General features: G+C 43.8%; 1 protein-coding gene across 2 annotated transcripts; it reads right to left on the reverse strand.

The window, feature by feature from the left end:
* Nucleotides 1-3,967: 3,967 nt before the first annotated feature.
* KARS1 (lysyl-tRNA synthetase 1) lies at nucleotides 3,968-18,547 on the reverse strand. 2 transcript variants are annotated; one of them, XM_032613386.1, is made up of 15 exons: nucleotides 18,395-18,519; nucleotides 16,701-16,880; nucleotides 14,635-14,794; nucleotides 13,546-13,711; nucleotides 10,960-11,053; nucleotides 10,431-10,617; nucleotides 9,995-10,120; nucleotides 8,468-8,587; nucleotides 7,271-7,433; nucleotides 6,990-7,163; nucleotides 6,748-6,833; nucleotides 6,339-6,424; nucleotides 5,599-5,725; nucleotides 4,794-4,937; nucleotides 3,968-4,255 (listed from the first exon to the last, which is right to left on the reverse strand). In XM_032613386.1, the coding sequence occupies exons 2-15, from the start codon at nucleotides 16,844-16,846 to the stop codon at nucleotides 4,157-4,159; spliced, it is 1,878 nt and encodes a 625-aa protein (XP_032469277.1). In that variant the 5' UTR covers nucleotides 16,847-16,880; nucleotides 18,395-18,519; the 3' UTR covers nucleotides 3,968-4,156. The 2 variants fall into 2 exon arrangements, with proteins under 2 accessions (XP_032469277.1, XP_032469278.1); XM_032613387.1 differs by lacking the exon at nucleotides 16,701-16,880 and having other exon boundaries at nucleotides 18,395-18,547.

The following is an 18,547-nucleotide window of genomic DNA, read 5'->3' on the forward strand; positions in this document are numbered from 1 at the left end:
TCGTTCAGGGGGCGGAGCCAGGGGCGGCTGGGCTGATCCTTAGAGTCTAGCGACTTCCGGCGCTGTGCTTAGGTAGCGGTTAAACGGCTCAGGGAAGCTGACTACCCGGTAGGATAGATTCAAATAGTAGAATGATTTCGTATCCTGGAACACTAGTCTGAATTTTTGTGTGAAACAGCGATGTCCAGTAGAAATATAATTCGAGCCAGATACGTAATTTAAAAATTTCTAGTAGCTACATTTTAAAAAGTCAAAAGAAATAAGTGAAATTAATTTTAACCATATATTTTATTTAACCCAGCATATTCAACATATTTCAACGTGTAATCAATATTTTTAAAATAAATTTCAGATATTTTACATTCTTTTTTTCATACTAAGTTTAAGAAATCTGGTGTGTATATTACACTTACACTACATCTAAGTTCTGACCAGCCCCATTTCAAACGCTCAATAGCCATATGTGGCTAGTGGCTTACCATATTGGACAGCTCTAAACCTTCAGATTGTCAGGTATAGGTAGTATAGCTGTCTTGGATAGTTCAGGAGCCTGTACCATTCAGCAGCTCTATACCTCAATTACTAAAGATGAGAGAATTCACTTTTCTTACTACCCCTCAAAAGCTAGAGAAGAAGTGCAACTTACTTGACCCCCATCTTTCTCTCTAGATCAGAGGAAAAGGGCCACAGGCCTCCTCCAAGTGTCAGGACCCTGATCCTCGTTCCTCTCTCCATGTTTAGTTTTTTCTGTTTTGTTTTTTGTTTTTGGCCGTGCGGCATGTGGGATCTTAGTTCTCTGACCAGGGATCGAACCTGCGTCCCTTGCATTGGAAACGCGGGGTCTTAACCACTGGACTGCCAGGGAAGTCCCTCCAGCACTTTTAATCTGCGACTGACTCCTTGTCTTTAAAGACTCCTGGTGGGGGAATCATCTTCCAGGGTTATCTCAGGGATTAGTACCACCATTTGTCTAGTTGCATAAACTGAAAAGTGAATCACCTTGTCATTTCCCTTCCCTTCACCCCCATAATATAATCCAATATATAATCCATTACCAAGTCCTGTTGAGCTTTCTATCTCTTGAGTCCATCCAATTCTGTCCATTTTCATGGCAACACCCTAGTGTGAACTGCTGTTGTCTCCCTCTTGGACTGCTTGTTAACCTTGGACTTTAACCTCTTTCTGCCCAACTCCAATTCTTTTTCACAGAGCAGCCAGACTGATGTTTTCAAAATGCAGATATGATGTCACTCCCTTGCTCAAATGCTTCAGTGGTTTCCCAGCACTTTTAAAATGCAGACAAAGTCCCATAGTAGGGCTCACAGCCCTGTATGACCAGCACCCTCCTGCCTCATCTGTTGGCATATTTCTTTGGGTTTTTATATCTAGTGGTATTGGTCTTCTCCTTGTTCTTTCCTCGTCAGGGCCTTTGCACTTGTTGCCACACTATGGAAAGCCCTTCCTTCCCTTCTTTGACTAGTTAGTACTCTATCTTCCTTCAGATCTCAGATCTGATGTCCTCAGGGAAGCCTTCCTTAACTAGGTCTGTTAGAGTTTCTCAATACCCCATGGATCTCTCCTTCAAAGCATTTTCCAGAGTTGCCATTTTTTGTTTTTTTTGGGGATGATTTATTAAATATCTATTTTCTTAAAGGATTTTTTTTTAAAGATTTAATTTTATTTATTTTTGGCTGCGTTGGGTCTACATTGCTGCGCGTGGGCTTTCTCTAGTGGCGAGCGGGGGCTACTCTTCGTTGTGGAGCACGGGCTCTAGGCACGTGGGCTGTTGTTGTGGCACAGGGGCTCTAGAGCGCAGGCTTAACTGTGGTACATGGGCTTAGCTACTCTGCGGCATGTGGCATCTTCCCAGACCAGGGATCAAGCCCATGCCCCCTGCATTGGTAGGAGGATTCTTAACCACTGTACTACCAGGTAAGTCCCCTTCCAGCTTTCATTCTGTTTGTCATTTTTCCTGCTAAACCGCACAGACAAGATGTCTACTGCTGCTTCAGTTCCTCTATCCCCAAGCTCTTTGAGGCCAGACAGCTGGCATCTGCCCCCAGCCTACTACTAAACAGCTCTTGAAAGATCACTTGTGACCTCATTAATCCTTGTTGCCTTTTCCAATGGTCCACATTGACGGTACAGTGGTGCCTGAAGTCCAGTCCCTTATCCTGGTGAGTTGACTTTTCATTTTAATTAACCACCTTGCTGAAGGATATGCCATATGATGTGTTTCTTCTGAAATACCACCTGGTCATCTAACCAGCACTGCCAAGTGCTCCTGGAGCCTATGTTCAACACCAGCAAGGACTGAGGTTCTCAGCACTCCCTGTAGTTCCCAGTTAGGTAATTTCTGCGGGCTTAGATCGTTTTACCAACCGCAAAGTAAAAACCTGCTCTGTGAAAGTAGACTGGCAACTCCCAAGCTGAGACGCTTGCAGAGGTTTTGCTGAAGTGCGAAAGACAAGTCCTTTGTTGTCTCATTGGAGAAAAGTTTCCCCCAGCTGCCTCCCTGTGTCATGGGCTCTCTTTTAACAGCAGGTCCCCAGCCATACCCTTGTCACATTCTTAGCTCAATTGAACTGTGCTGAAAATGAGAATACACCAGACTCACTATTCAGCATCCTATTCACTCTTCCCACTCAACGTCTAACAAGCATGTTAAATTTAATTATGTCCAAAACCAAACACTCAACCTTCCTTCTCAAACCTGCACTTCCTCAAGTTTTTTCCATTTCAAGTCAATGACAACTCTACTTTCCAGTTGGTCAGGCCCCAAACCTTGAAATTATCATTGATTCCTCTTCTTATAACCCACATTGACAGCAGATTCTGTTGACCTCAGGAACACAGGCAAAGTCCAATGGCTCAACCATCTCCATCACTTTATACCACCCAAGGCTAAGCCATCATCTCTCCTCAGCCCACTGCTGCAGTGCAACTGTCTCCCTTTCACTCTTGCTTTCCACATGCTAACTAGAACAATCTTTTAAAAACACTGCTCAAAAAAAATAAATAAATAAAAATGAAAACACTGCTCAAGGGAACTTCCCTGGTGGTCCAGTGGCTAAGACTCCATGCTTCCAATGCAGAGGGCATGGGTTCGATCCCTGGTTGGGGAACTAAGATCCCACATGCCATACGTGGTGTGGCCAACAAACAAACAAAACAACACTGCTCAAAACCCTCCAATGGCTTCACACCTCACTCATAATAAAATACACACTCCTTTGCATGGCTTACAGATGCCTGCATGATCTGGGCCCTTACTGATCTTTACTTTCTCCTCTCCGGCCAAACCAGACCCCTTTGCTGTTCCTCAAAAATGCAGCCCTGTAGTCTGAATCACCCCTTTTCCACTCAGATCTCTGTTTGCAGATCTCTACTTAAATGTCACCTAGAAGAGGTCTTCCCTGACCACATATGCAACATAGCACTACCTCCATCACTTCTATCTAAAATAGCACCTCTGGGGACTTCCCTGGAGGTCCAGTGGTTAAGACTTCGCCTTCCAATGCAGGGGGTGGTTGGATCCCTGGTCGGGGAGCTAAGACTCCACATGCCTCGTGGCCAAAAAAACCAAAACATAAAGCAGAAGCAATATTGTTAACAAATTCAATAAAGACTTTAAAATAAAATATAATAGCACCTCTGTCCCCTTTCCCTGCTTCATGTTTCTTCTTAGCATGCATCACTATCACAAATATGGATTTACTTGTTTGTATTTGTTTAGTTGCCCCCCAAACTCCTGCCCCTAAAGCAAGAGTGTAAGTTCCACAAAAGCAGGAACTTGGCTTCTGTTCACTGGTGTGTCCCCAATCCCTTGGAACAATGGCTGGCACAGAGCAGACATTAATAGAAATTTGTTCAATGAATAAAGTGGTATAATCCTAAACATTCATTATATCAGCTGTCTGAGAAATAAGATGACATTCCAAAAGTAAAAAGAGTGATGAGACAGGAGTAGAGACAAATGGTTTATTTGGTAACAAGGAGTAAAAAGGAATTCTTAATTCCTCTTCTCTCTTTTGATGGCTGACATGAAATGTGATAGTCAAACGGATAGCAACACACACAGGAATTCCCTCGCAGTCCTTGATCTTCTGCACAAATGCAAAGATGCCCAAGTCATACGACTTGCTGTTATTGTTTTCTAGACAGAAGTGCCGGCTGCTGTGCTTTCCAGTCCATCAGTGGTGGCTACATTCTCCTTCTTGTCTTCGGGTTTCATGGCAGGAAACAGAAGCACTTCCTACAGGAGAGAGAATGCATTCTGAAGCTAAGGCACACTTTTTCCTGGCTATCCACCTACTCCTTTCTCCCCTCATTACTGTTATCACCAAAACCCGGAGATCTGTGTTTATTTCAATTCAGTCCCTCTCAGTTACAGAGGATGGAAAAGAAGAAATGCGCAGCGCTGCCTAGGGTACAATGTCAAAAGAAGGAATAAACAGAGAGGTTCTCTTCAAATATGATTTCCTCAACTATAAACATGGGATAGCAACAGTTTCTACACATCGTAAGCTGACTTAAGTTAAATGAGGTGATGCATGTAGATGGCTTAGCAGGTTCCTTGGATCCTTAAGAAATGTGAACAATCAGTATTTCTTCTGCCTGAGGTTGAAACTCCCCCAAATTCTGTAAGGTCAGATGCTCTGCCCCTCCTCTTGTGAAGTCACCTATAACTTCTCTGCCTGCCCCTCCTCCTAGCCCAAAGCCCTCTCTTTATGCTCCAGGCCCACCACACCCCGCTTCCAACACAGTGGTGCTCCTTCAGGGTCTCCTCGTACCTTGATGTTATTGGAGTCTGTGAGAAACATGGTGACGCGGTCGATGCCCATGCCCCAGCCACCTGTCGGGGGCAGCCCATATTCCAGGGCAGTGCAGAAGGTTTCATCTATGAACATGGCCTCATCATCGCCAGCAGCTTTGGCCTGGAAGAGGAGAACCGCACAGTGACGTCGTTCTAGGCTGTGCTCTCTCAGCGTCTGAGTGAGCACGTGAAAAGGTCCAGAGGCGTTATCATTCCAGGGATGCTATGGACACCCAGCACTTGCTGGGAATTGGTTTCCCAGTAACTCCAGGATGGAGTCATTTCTTTCAAAGACCTGGAAGTCAGGACTGATGAATTCTACCTCAGAACACATGCAAATTCCTCTGCGAAATGAAAATACTTCTACTGCCTGGGGCTCTTCGAGTCCAGTGAAACGCATTTTCTTTCAGAGACTCTGATGGTTCCCAACAGTCTTTCTCCCACTTCCTGAACCACCCATCAGTGGCAGTGCTGGTATAGGCAGCCTGTGGGTGCTGTGGCTTCTCATCCTCACGCCACCACAATAAATGTACCATCTAAGAAAAATTATGTTCTTGTCAAGTGTCACACTCCTCAAACAGATATTCATGCCTAAGCTCCATTTATATATAAATTCTAGGGCCCAAACTAGTCAAGTTCTCCATCTTGAAATGTGACTTCCTCCAGTGAAGCCTGTGGCTTTCATCCTTCACTGTGCTGAAGTCACCAGGAGTTGCAGACAAGACACAGACCAGGGTTAAGGCTGATATCTTCTGGTGAGTGGGCACATATTCCTTCCTTACCTTGGCCTGTTCTTCAAAAAGCTGCCGCTGTCGCACAGGGTCATTCAGCTCAGTGTAGGCATTGCATATTTCCTTTCTCATGACAAATAGCTCAAAGCGTTCAGTCAGACCCTCTTTAGAGCGGTGCCTGGGGACAGGAGACCAAAGGGGAGGGTGAATATGCAGGTTCAGCAAGAACATCTGGTACAAACAAGGATTCCTGAAATCTAGTTGACTCAAAATTGTTACTGATTGTGACCCATAGCCTGCATGCATTCTTGGCACCAAATCATCTGGTACATTAGTGAGGAGGGTTAGAGACAAAGAAGCTTTAATTATCTTCACAACAGGCGTGTGTGATAGACTGATACACTGAACCATACCCCCTGTATTCATGCCCTTCTGTAGTCCCTGCCACACCGACTCTGGGCTGCCCATATGACTTGCTCTGGCCAATGGGACATCAGCAGAGGCTTGATGTGTGTTTGCACATCAGGATTTATTCTTTTGGAATGCTTCCACTTGGAACGCTGGCTACGCTGTCAGAGAGGCCCCAGAGGATGAGATCCCATGTAGAGGAGATGCAAGGTGCCCTGGCAGAGTTTCCAGTTGAAAAAAGCCACTTGAGTTACCCTAGCCAACACCACGCAGAGCAGAAAGACTACCCAATGAACCCTAACTCTTGAGAATAAACCGTTTTATGCCGCTAAGCTCTGAGGTTATGCAGCAACAGGTAACTGCAACACCGTGCTTTATCTTACCATTTGGCCAGAGGACTCATTATCTGCGGGTGATCACAGATGAACGTAGGATTGATGCACGTCACTTCCAGGAACTCCCCAACAAGCTTAAGGAGAAAGCAGAGTTAGAGAGCCCTTCTAAATGGCATTTTGATCGTCTCCGTCTTGGTGGTAGAGGCCTCGGACCCTAACCCTATACCTGATGCTATAGGGGTTTATCCTAAGCTTCTCAATGGTTAGTAATAAGGTAACGAACATAACTATTTGGCACAGAGCTTAGTACAGCAGGAGTTCAAAACTTGTTCTCTCATTAGAGCTTTCCTCTGTGAAGCTGTAGAAGTTCATTCTCTACAGTGGAGTTCATCTTCATAGGGAGGGAGGGGCGTTACCACTGGATGAGGGCATGTACTAGAAGTGCACGGCCTTTCACCTTATCAAGGAGCCTGGCTGTCGTCCGAGGTGGAGGGCATTCAACAGCTTTTGCCACACAGATATCATCTAGAATTTTGCGAGTTTCTGTAATACAAACGTACAAGTTAGGACAGAAGACATCACACTACCCCATTAAGAGGTATATAAAGAGAATAACATGGGAGATTCTAGCCCTGGCCTAATCTAATTCAGAGCTGAACAGGAAGGAGGGCCCTAGAGTGAAGCAGTGCATCACTTTACCTTCCGTCTCGAAGAGCTTAGTTTCTGGCAGCTTCGTGCCCAGGGCTTTCTCCAGCTCTTCGACCATGCTGATTTTCCGGAAGGGTGGGGTGAAGTCAATCTCACAGGCTTGGCCCTCTGGGCCATCTGGATGATAGGTGACCTTGTAACTGCCTGTAATGTGTTTCACCATCCCTGGGAAAGAAATGTGTCATTTAAAGAGGACCAACAGGAAGTCCAAGTGAAAGTGGCACACCAGCCCTGCAGACACATGTGAAAGACAAAGGGACAGGAGGGGTCACCTGAAATCATCTTCTCTGTGATTTCCATGAGATCATGATAGTCTGCATAGGCCATGTAGAATTCACAGGTGGTGAACTCAGGATTGTGAGTCAGATCAATTCCTTCATTCCGGAACTGGCGTCCGATTTCATAAATCCGGTCAATGCCACCAACCACCAGCATCTAATAACAACACACGGCTGTGGTCATGGCAGCTAATCTTGTTTTACTGGCTAGGGAAAGTGTGTGCCTACAAAAGCTGTAACTTGGATTTCACAGCTCAAGGCATGCTTTCAGGTCTCTAGCCAAATGCTGAGTGCCCTACTCTCTTTAGGCCTTCGTGGATAGTCATCATTCTGGCTGTCCAGGATCACTGAACTCTCGTCCTTTGTCTGGGGTGTCCCCCATCTTGTGAGTGTGAGCCTCCCCAAGAAAGAAGCCTCTTCTGGGATTAAGATGTAGGAATGTGACGTAAGTTGCCCAACCTGTGAGACTTCAACATGCAAAGAAGATGCAGGTGTTGCACAGAATCCCTTCTGGTGAAAGGGGCCAGAGATACTGGCTTATAGAGGCAGTAACTGCAGAAGTCCCAATGGCAATGACCTGTGCCTAGTGCCAAGCTTATGAGTTGTGGTAACTGTGCTGACTGGAAGATACTGGGTTCTTCATGGGAACAGCCCAGTGATATGATGCAGAATCGTTTCAGTTGTGTGGCCTCCAAGCCTGATTCTCTGATCTTCCCGGAAATTGTGAGCTTCCTTATATATTTGAATACATTTTTTTTTTTTTGCTTAAACACCATTAACAGGTTTTGTCGTTTGCAAGTAAGAATCTTAAATGACACAGTCTTCGCTATTTACTCTGGTGATTTGACGATATTTCCAACTTTCAGACAGAGATTCAACTCATTCTTCTACAAAAGACTAAAATCAAATTTAATCCAAGGATTATAAACTTAAAAGTATTATGAGATTATGGGAAACAAAGTATGTTAGGAGGATCGGTACACCTAGGAAAGATACCCCCTTTGCCCTATAATACTCTACTGATCCTATAGATAAATTCCAGAAATGTAACACTCACAAGCCTGACAATTTAGAATACTCTCCTGGTTGTTCTACCCTCAATGTTCCTCTTATTTCTGACTGTACCTGTCTAGCCAATATTTTTCAGCCTTCTACTTCTCTAAGGACACAGGGCATCTTCTTATTGACTACCTTATGGTAGAGTTCTGGAGCAATCCTCATATATAAATTCATGTCCAGCTCGTTGTGGTAGGTGATAAAAGGCTTGGCCACAGCTCCCCCTGGGATGATGTTCATCATGGGAGTTTCAATCTAAAAGAGAGGAAAAACATTTAGTTCACGGACAGAGGTCCTCAAACTAGAGTTCTTGGGAATGGCTCAGGCTTTAAATGTGATAGGCTAAGCCTACTATATCCCAAGTAAAAGTTAAGTTCAATAATAATGCGTAGGTGCTTGACAAAAAAAGTAGAGATAGCTTGATTTTCTAGAATAGAGTCTCTATTAATACCAAACACCATTAACACAGTACCATAAACTTTCATAAGCTGTTAGTGGGACTCTAAATGGGTACAGCCTTTCTTGAGTTCAGTTTGCAGTATTTATTAAAAATTGTAACTGCTTATACCCTTTGACTTATTCTACTTCTAGAAATCCATCTTACAGAAACACATGTCCATGTGTACAAAGATGTTCACTAAAACATTACTGAAGAAAATCAGAAACTTAAACTATCAATAGGGGAAATAATTATAAAGCATCAAAAAGGAATACACATACACATATATATGGACATGCAAAGGGCCCCAGTGTGTGTGTGTGTGTGTGTGTGTGTGTGTGTGTGTGTGAGGTCCATTATAATACATACGATGTGACTTCATTTATGTTTAAAGCAAAAAATAAAACCCTTCTAAAACACTTACACATGTACCCCACCTGCAACATGCACAGGAGTGGAGGTATTATGAATATGCAGAGTAAATGGCGAGGAAGGATATTCAAGTTGTTTTTTTAAAAAATATATTTATTTATTTATTTATCTGGTTGTGCTGGGTCTTAGTTGCAGCATGCAGGCTCCTTAGTTGAGGGTCAAGAGTTCCTTAGTTGTGGCATGCAAACTCTTAGTTGCGGCACGCATGTGGGACCTAGTTCCCTGACCAGGGATTGAAGCTTGGCCCCCTGCATCGGGAGTGCAGTCTTAACCACTGTGCCACCTCAAATTCAAGTTTGGAGACGGACATTAGCTGGGAAAAAATGAAAGGGGACCTTCAGTTTTGTTTCTATTTATTTCTTTATTGTTTGAATTTGTTTTATGGTAATAGGTACTCACCTTTCTCATAAAATTAGAAAATAAAAAAAAATTTTTTTTTTGCTCTACAAATTTTCCTAAACAACTTTTAGTTTAAATAAGTTGAATAAAAATCAAGAAAAATATTTTTTAATGCTACAAAAAAGCAAAATGAGTTGATAACACATTGAACATGGCATTGTTAGCATGTGGATGGCCCTCTACTTTGTCCATTATCTTAGAAGTCCTGTCCTACCTTCCTAATCAGGGCACTAAATAAACAAGGTGGAACAAAGACACTGGCAAGAAAGGGGACTTTTCACTGAGCATGAAGGATACTGACACAGGATGTGCCTGTGGAGAAGGGGAGCGAAGAAGAGTAAGAGGCAAGCACAGAATGCAGCTCATCATGTCAGGTAAGAACTTTCCATCACCTCTAGGAATCCCAACTCATCCAAGAAATGCCTTATGTATGTGATGATCTTAGAGCGGATGATAAACTTCTGCCTCACAAAGTCATTCAGGATCAAGTCCAAGTATCTCTGACGAAACCGTGTTTCCTAAATGAAAAGTAACAGATAGAAATCACTGATGTGTTTGATTCAATGGTATGATAAACCAGAGCCAGGGGGCCACAAGAAATTACCTTGTCTTTTTTTTTTTTTTTTTTTTTTGCGGTACGTGGGCCTCTCACTGCTGTGGCCTCTCCCGTTGCAGAGCACAGGCTCCGGAAGCGCAGGCTCAGCGGCCACGGCTCACGGGCCCAGCCGCTCCGCGGCATGTGGGATCCTCCCGGACCGGGGCACGAACCCGTGTCCCCTGCATCGGCAGGCGGACTCTCAACCACTGCGCCACCAGGGAAGCCCCTACCTTGTCTTTGAGGCCAAAGTGAAGATGAGGTAACATATGCAAGCAAGGAGACAGCAGTGTGACTTCATAGGGAATGATGCTCAGCTCGCCCTTCTTGGTTTTCCCAGGATTGCCCTGAACTCCAATTATGTCTCCCCGGCGCAGTTTGTTGTTAATACGAATAAATTCTTCTTCAGATTTATAATTCCTGAATAAATGGAAAACATAATTCAGTATACAATATCCCAAATTAAAACTGACCACTGGTTTTACTGTGGAACCCTCACTAAAGTGTTAATGTGTACCCAAGAAGAATCTCAGATTCAAGGTCAACTGTTAAAAAGTATTATCTTTTATTTTTAATTGCTCCACAACCCAAGATCAGTCTTTATTCTTCAGGTGACCAGATGGCCCTTTTGTTTTCCCAACCATATACCACTCCCTTTAACTTTAATTTCCTATGGGAAAAGAAGACTATATGGGCCTTTGTCCCCAGTCATGTTGCTCTGGGCCAAACTAGAAAGGCCTGTAACTGGATATTTCTATATACCTGGAATTGGCCATGACTTGCAACTTGACCCCCTCTCCTCGAAGGTCATAGAAGATGAGCTTTCCCCCAGAAGCTCTTTTGGCATGGATCCTACCTAGAGAACAGCAAAAATAATGACAGAAGCAGAAGCTATTTCATGATATCAGTGCCAAAAAAGCTCCCTCTGCAGTTTTTACATCCAGGTAGAATATAAACTAGAACAATTTGATTTAGCCTGAGGCCTAAGCCCTGCCATTTTCTTCATGACAAAGTTGGCTCCCCATTTAAACCAGTTAAAAGATGTGCAGGAAGATCTGGCTTTTAAAGGTGTTCAATGGATTCCTGGAATGCTGGTGGCAGCATAGTTGTGGGATCTTCCTATATCTTCACATAAAAATAGAAAGCACAAGGACTTCCCTGGTGGTCCAGTGGTTAAGACTCTGTGCTCCCAATGCAGGGGGCCTGGGTTTGATCCCTGGTCAGGGAACTAGATCCCTCATGCCACAACTAAGACCTGGTGCAACCAAATAAATAAATAGTAAAAAAAAAAAAAAAAAAAAAAAAAAGCACTAGACAGGCAAGGCCAAAAAGCCATGGACAAAATTTACAACAAAATTATGTGGGAAGATATTCCCAAGAATCCCCAAATACAAGCACTGGGGAAAACCACTAAGGGCCCCAAGACCTCTATATGGGAAAAAGCTATGGGAAGCAGTGGAGTCTCTGGCAGGTCTGAGAACTGGAAGTCTCCCAAAAAGCCATACGTATTCACTGGAAAATGTGGCAGGGCTGAGTGGAGGATAGCAGCGGACACGTGGAGGATAGCAGCTTACTGCCATACAAGTCAATATAATTGGCTGCAGTAAGAAGGTCTAGGGGATGAAGTCCTTTAGTGTAGCCCCCAAGAACTCTCTAAATTTAACAGCAAGGGATCTCTCCGAGGACAAGGCCCCACAAAATTGAACAAGACCAAGAAAACAGAGACAAAGGAAAGAGAAGGTCCAACAAAAGCGAGAAAGGAGACGAGCCTGAAAACCCCAGAAAGCAAGCTGCTGTATTTCTGAATGCTCCACAAAAACAACAGAAGAGGGAGCTCAGTGAAGGTGGAAAAGCTATCTGAACCAAGCTTCCTTTTAACATTGAAGAAAATTAATCTCACATGAAAATAAACAACATAAAAGTAATGAGGTCAAATACCAAAGTTATTAAATTAAAAAAAAGAGAATAAGGAGAATAACATCACAGGCAACAAAAGCACTAGAAAGACATGCTCAGGAAAAAGCAAAACATTCTATTTCATGAGCTGAAAGACATTAAGAATATGACACAAAATGTGAAAGAACACAAATTAGAATTAGAAGAAACTAAGAAATGAGACGACACATTGAAAAAATTAGAAATAAAAGAAAAAATCATCTCAGAAAGGAAGCCTAAATTAGAAGGAAGTAAGAGTGAATAAATACAACAAATAATGCCTTAAGAGAATTACACTGGAAAGGAGGATACAATTTAAAAATCAAAGTACAAAAAAAGAGATAAAAAGGAGCCCCAGGGGCTTCCCTGGTGGCACAGTGGTTGAGAGTACGCCTGCCGATGCAGGGGACACTGGTTCGTGCCCTGGTCCCGGAAGATCCCACATGCCGCGGAGCAACTAAGCCTGTGTGCCACAACTACTGAGCCTGTGCTCTAGAGCCTGCAAGCCACAACTACTGAGTCCTCGTGCCACAATTACTGAAGCTCATGCGCCTAGAGCCCGTGCTGTGCAACAGGAGAAGCCACCGCAATGAGAAGACGGCGTACTGCAATGAGAAGACGGCGTACTGCAATGAAGAGTAGCCCCCGCTCGCCGCAACTAGAGAAAGCCCGTGTGCAGCAACGAAGACCCCACAGATAAATAAATAAAATGAATAAATTTATTAAAAAAAAAAAAAAAGGGCACACTGTGTACCTGAGAATACTGACCCAGAATAACTAACATCAAGGCATATTTTAGTGAAAACACTGGACTTTAAAGAAAAAGACATTTGGGGGGCATTTAAGTATTGGCAGGGGTTCTCTCTGGGTGGTGGGATTATGGGTAATCAAACTTTTCTTTCTTTGCCTTTCTGAATGTTTCAACATTCTAAATTTTCTACAACAAATAGTTTTATATATTTTTTTGGGGGAAGGTATAAACAAAAGACAGGATTTAATTATCTTTTAAATTAAGAAGATCCCACACAAGACAGTAAACTCCAAAATAACAGCTCTAGAAAAACAGCCTAGTGTAAAGTAGTCTAGGAACACAGATTGCAGTTTTTAGGAGCTCAGGGCCATGCCTCCCACTGATGAAGGGAAGTCCTCATAAAGGACTGTGAATGAGTAGCAGTATCAGGCCAGGAGTCCCCCACAAAGAATGCCCCTTCCTCTGTAGCATCACCACTGGAATGTGACCTCATGCCTCAGGGCTGCTCTACTTTCTGTGAATAGACATACTGGTGCCATCTCTAGTAATGTAGCCTCAGACTTAAGCTTTTTGAGAGCAAGACCACCCCAGACCTTCCTTTGTGCAACTGGAGAGGCCTGCCTGCTGTGGGAGCTCAGCAAACTGCCAGGGAATCTTCCTACCTGCCACCTTTAAGGTGATGTCAGTCAGGTGCTCCCCAGGCTGCAGGTGACTGTATTCTTGGATAAAGTGAGTGAGCGAGATGTCGACGTGGAACTTGTGTGGGTATGGGTCTTCCCCATTGACCTTCAGCTGGTGGACTGCTTGGCTGCGGATTTTGAAGTATTGCTGTTAAAAAAAAACAAAAGAGCTTTTGAGATTTGAACATGGTCAATCCAGAGGCTTGTCTAACGGAGTTCTGTATTCTGCCTCAGAGGGGCCCCAATACAGTGAGGTTTCTTCAACCAACCCCCCTGAATCCTTGAAATCATAGGCTTGGAATATGGAGTGAGATTTGCACTTAAATATGCAGGGTGGCCAGATCCACAGCTGGGAATAAAGGCCAGAATTCCAAAATACAAGATTCAACAAAAAGAAAAATCAAATCTCTGCCTAAAATAATGTTTAATTGGTACAGATGGCCCTGGTTACCACTTTTGTAGACACATCTGCATGGTGAGTCACTTATCTTCCTACTTTCCTGCCCCTGGCCACACACCAGACTTTTTCCCCAAGGCAGGCCCATGGGCCTGGAGGATGTGTAAAAGGAATATTCTATATCAAGGGTCAGCAAACTTATTCTGATGTAACTACTCAACTCTATTGCAGTGTGAAAGCAGTCTTAGACATATATAAACAAATGGGCATGGCTGTGTTTCGACACAATTTTATTTATAAAACCAGGGAGGAGGGATTGGGGTAGTGGTGGCTTTGGCCTGTGGGCCATAGCTGGCCAATCTCTGGGCTAAAGTAAACCCCAGTTCACCTTTAGGGAGACATTTTCTCTGGGGCTGCTATAAGGCCCAGTGAGCTCCAAGGAAGATCTGTCACTTGGAAGTACTGGATTCTCCCAAATATCTGTAAGTAGTCGACAAGAAGAATGCGCAGGGCCTGTGCCTTTAACCTGATGGAGTGGTGGGCCCACCCTCATCCATCCCTGTGCCTGTTTCAGTTCCTATTTATCTCCTTAATCACTGGTCCCAAGGAATTTGCCATAATCCGCATTAGAAGCTTCCCTATGCCCAGCCAGGGCAGTGGTCCCGAGGACTCACGTTTGGGTCCAAGCTCTCCTCCTCCGCACCCACACCATTATCAGCAGTGTGGCTGGTGGCAGCAGCAGCGGCCTGGCTTAGTTGTTTCTCACTGAGCTCCTTCTGCTTGGCCTCCTTCTCTGCTATTTTCTTCTCAGCTTTCAGGCGTCTCTTTAGCTCACTGTCAGGAAGATGAAAATGTTCAACGTGACAGGTGCCTGAAGAGTCCTCTATGTTCTGCCCCATAGCTACTTATCAAAAATATGAATAACCTGGGGAAACACTCATGCCCAGTTCTACATGCCCACTGTTAAGTCTCTCAGTCACTGAACTCTATATGTGAAACAGACAAGGGAAAAAAATAAACTTAGAATAAAGATGTGTAAGATCTTTCTCAGTCTCTTTTTTCCAGTCTGAGGTCCTTGGCATTAGATCCCAACTAAAATCAAGATAGACAAGGACAAAGAAAACCCTACATATTAATTTATATTTAGAATAGGAAAAAAGGTTTTCCAGAAAATCAGCAAGGTAGGCTTTTCTCAAGCTACTTAGGCTTGGGAGCTCCTTGAGGCCAGGGACTGAATCTTAGTTGTTTGGATTCCTCTGCAGAACACGGAAGTTCCTAGAGCATCAGGTCTGACGTGTGATAACGTGACATCTCTAGCTTTGTCTGTCATCTCTCTCCCCTCCCGAAAGGAGTGGGTTAGTCTGGGGTGGGGTGAGGAAGAGGGGGCTCTTCAGAGTTCAGGGAGACACTCCACTGACAATCTCTCCCCCAGCATTGATCAATGCATTGACAATGGCCCTCAGCATTGGCCTCACTCTCCACAATGGAGCCTGACTTTGACAACAAATTGGGTAGAATACTGTACAAAGCAGCATAGCACAGGGGATAATATACCATCTTTGGAGCTAGACTGCCTGGGGCTAAATCCTGACACGCCTACCTACCAATTATGTGACTTTGGGCAAGTAACTTAATTTCTTCTGTAAAATAATAATAGACACCCTCCTCCCCAGATGTTGTGAGGATTGAGATAATATACATAAAGAGATGACCCCACCCCTAGCATTTTAGTAACCATGCAAATGTGAACCATTCTAGGTATCCCTATCTTAACCCTTCACACTCTGCCTCAAGGACAGAAATTTTACACATGTGGATAAATTTCTTGTCAAATCTCTCACTATTCAAACTCTTCATACTCGTCACCTGAGACTCAAAAACTAAAGCGATTGGTACAACTTGGCTTAAATAACTTGAAAACTTGCTATCTGAACCCAGAAACCAAACAGATTTGGGTAGAGAGGGATACCCTCATTATTCAAATAGACTTGATCATTCCTTTAAACCACCCATGTTAACTGAATATCCTGTCATAACGAACCATGGCAAATGATCCTTAGGCTTGCATACTGTTTGGCTTCAGGGTCCATTTTAAATTATCTATGAGTTTAGAATAACTCAATTAAAAAAACTTAATTGGAGATTTGAAATGATTATCTTTTAAGTAAGAAAACTGACTCTGAGGGCCTCAAAGTAAGTGTCTCTGGATAAAATCTGTTTTCTAGCAGTTGTGAAGCCACCTTTCTAGAACAGTGCTAGACTTATTGTGCTGTCATTCAGTCAGTGGGCATCAAAGCCTCTCTGGTTCTTCCTGGCATTAACATAATGAACTTGTTTTCCATTCAACTGGCTGTTGCTCTTTAAGTCAAATCAATAATAAAGATAATCCAAAAAGGTCCTAGGAGTAAGAACTAAGACTAGAAACCAAGTTAATCTCAGGAGCAAAGAAATTCCAGAAAGACGGGGAAGGGACAATAACCTGCATTAGAAATTCTTTATTCATAAAGGGTTTTGTTCTCAGCACTGTTCTAGAATAAGACCTAAAAGTCACCTCAAGAATCTATGGAGTGAGAATTTGAATTTATTAAAGAGAAACTGAGAAAGGACTATTGGTTTTGGTAGGTAGCAGGGTTGTTTCATTAGCAAGTCCAAAGACTTAGCCAGAGGCTTAACAGATAAGAAACCAAGTAAGGGAAGGATTTTTGCTCCCAGAGCAATAAAGAAGGTAATGGGCACCAACCTTCTTTTATCAAAAAGTGGCTTGTCCTTGTGAATCGTTGTGAAACGAGCAAGTTGACACAGGCGCAGCTCCCTCTGCCCCCACTGTGCCCAGGACGTTTGGCGCAGGGACCCCCTAACAAGCCTTACAGCAGCTTGCGTCAACATGGCAGATTACCCTGGAACTAATGATTACCACCACCTAACAGGAAACACAGAGATGTGGTGTCAGATGGGACAGACAGTACACATACTCCCAGCCAGCACTCCTACTCTTATGGGTTGGGTGCGGGGAGAAGGCGAGGTTATGAAACCTTTTAGTGTCCCATTTTACATAAGACCCTCTCAACTGACATCAACCCTGTAACACTCACTGTGCTGCAAATTAACTGACAATGTTCTCAGTCCTGGCTATGGTAAGATGGTGCTTATTTGGGGTCAACAGCAAGTCAGTCAATGGTTTATGGGTAGAAATGTTCACAACAGTCTAGAAAATGGGAGTGTTTCTGAAGCCCCTGACATGTAGTTTCTCTCTTGGTGATGAAATACCTGTCCACAAAGATGGAAATGGGAAGCATACAAAACATCACCATCAACTGCAAACTCTAGAGGAAGCTAAAAACAAGCCACACAAAAGCACCTGAATCAAAGACAAGCCTTGTTTGGAGCTCCAGGAACAGGGAGGAAAGAAGAAATTCAGAAAGAGTCTTAGACTACATTAAGTTTATACATTAACACTGGAAGGCAACAGAACGACAGAGATCATGTTCTTTATCGCCTTAAAATAAATGTGCCCTTGAATGAATCACCTGGCAGGGAGCCTATCTGTTTTTAAACTTGGAGAAAATAACTGGCATACAATGGTGCTCACTAAAGATTTACACCAAGGAAGTTCCAATAACAATTAAGAAACAGAACTAAAAAATTGCACTAAAGCAGGCATTATATGCAATAAACTAACTTCTCTCCGATGCCTCTGGAACGGTACTATATTTATGTACCATCCTTAGGAGTACTGAGGAACTAGTCACTCAGATCATTACCTACGTTCTACGAAGAACTCCGGTTGAGAAGGAGTGTAGTATTAAGAGAATACAAGACACAGTCAGTGAAAGGGCGGCTAATCTTAACTTATTTATATTCACCTTCATACTCCAAGGATTTGGGGTGATTAACAAAGATACAGCCAGCAGTGCTAAGTGCAGTTTGGTGTACCCGGCTAAATAAAACAGTCCCTACTGCCAGACATACTCACAATGCTCTAACCCATATGGAGAGGTGTACGACACAGTTTTAGAACTGATCCCTTTAATACAAAGGGTTCTGAATGGCCTTTGATACATAAAGTTCGAACATTGAAGGTGCTTCTGAAAAGCTAGGGTATTTAACATTTCCCCAACTTCTTTACCGGGGTGTGGCACAGTAACGCATTTCTCGGAGAAAAGGGAAGTAAATTTCGCTTTTCTCTGTCCCCGCCCAGTTCTCCGCATTCTTACTCCAAGAGTACGAGAAGGAGGAAGGACCCAACCAGCGGGGTGCCCCCGGGCATCCTGGGGGATGTAGTTTCGGGGCGCAGCGACTACGTCCCAGCATGTTCATACCCACGAGAACCAGCAGGAAGGCCCCAGGCACAGCCGCCTCGGCCGGAGCCTGGAGGCGCCTCCTAGTTCAGACTCTCCGACAGCAAAGGTTTTAATGACCTGCTGCGACACTTACTTTTTGCTCAGTTTCGGCTCGCAGTCGTCCACTTTAACTTCAGGTCCCTGCACCTCAGCCATCTTCCCAGAGGGCCGGACCTAAAGAGGACGAGGGTCGCACGGCAATTTCCAGGTCACGCTCAGAAGCCCCGCCTCTTCCGGGGAAAGGGGG

This window comes from Phocoena sinus, chromosome 19, assembly GCF_008692025.1.
Source record: "Phocoena sinus isolate mPhoSin1 chromosome 19, mPhoSin1.pri, whole genome shotgun sequence".
Taxonomy (NCBI): Eukaryota; Metazoa; Chordata; class Mammalia; order Artiodactyla; family Phocoenidae; genus Phocoena; species Phocoena sinus.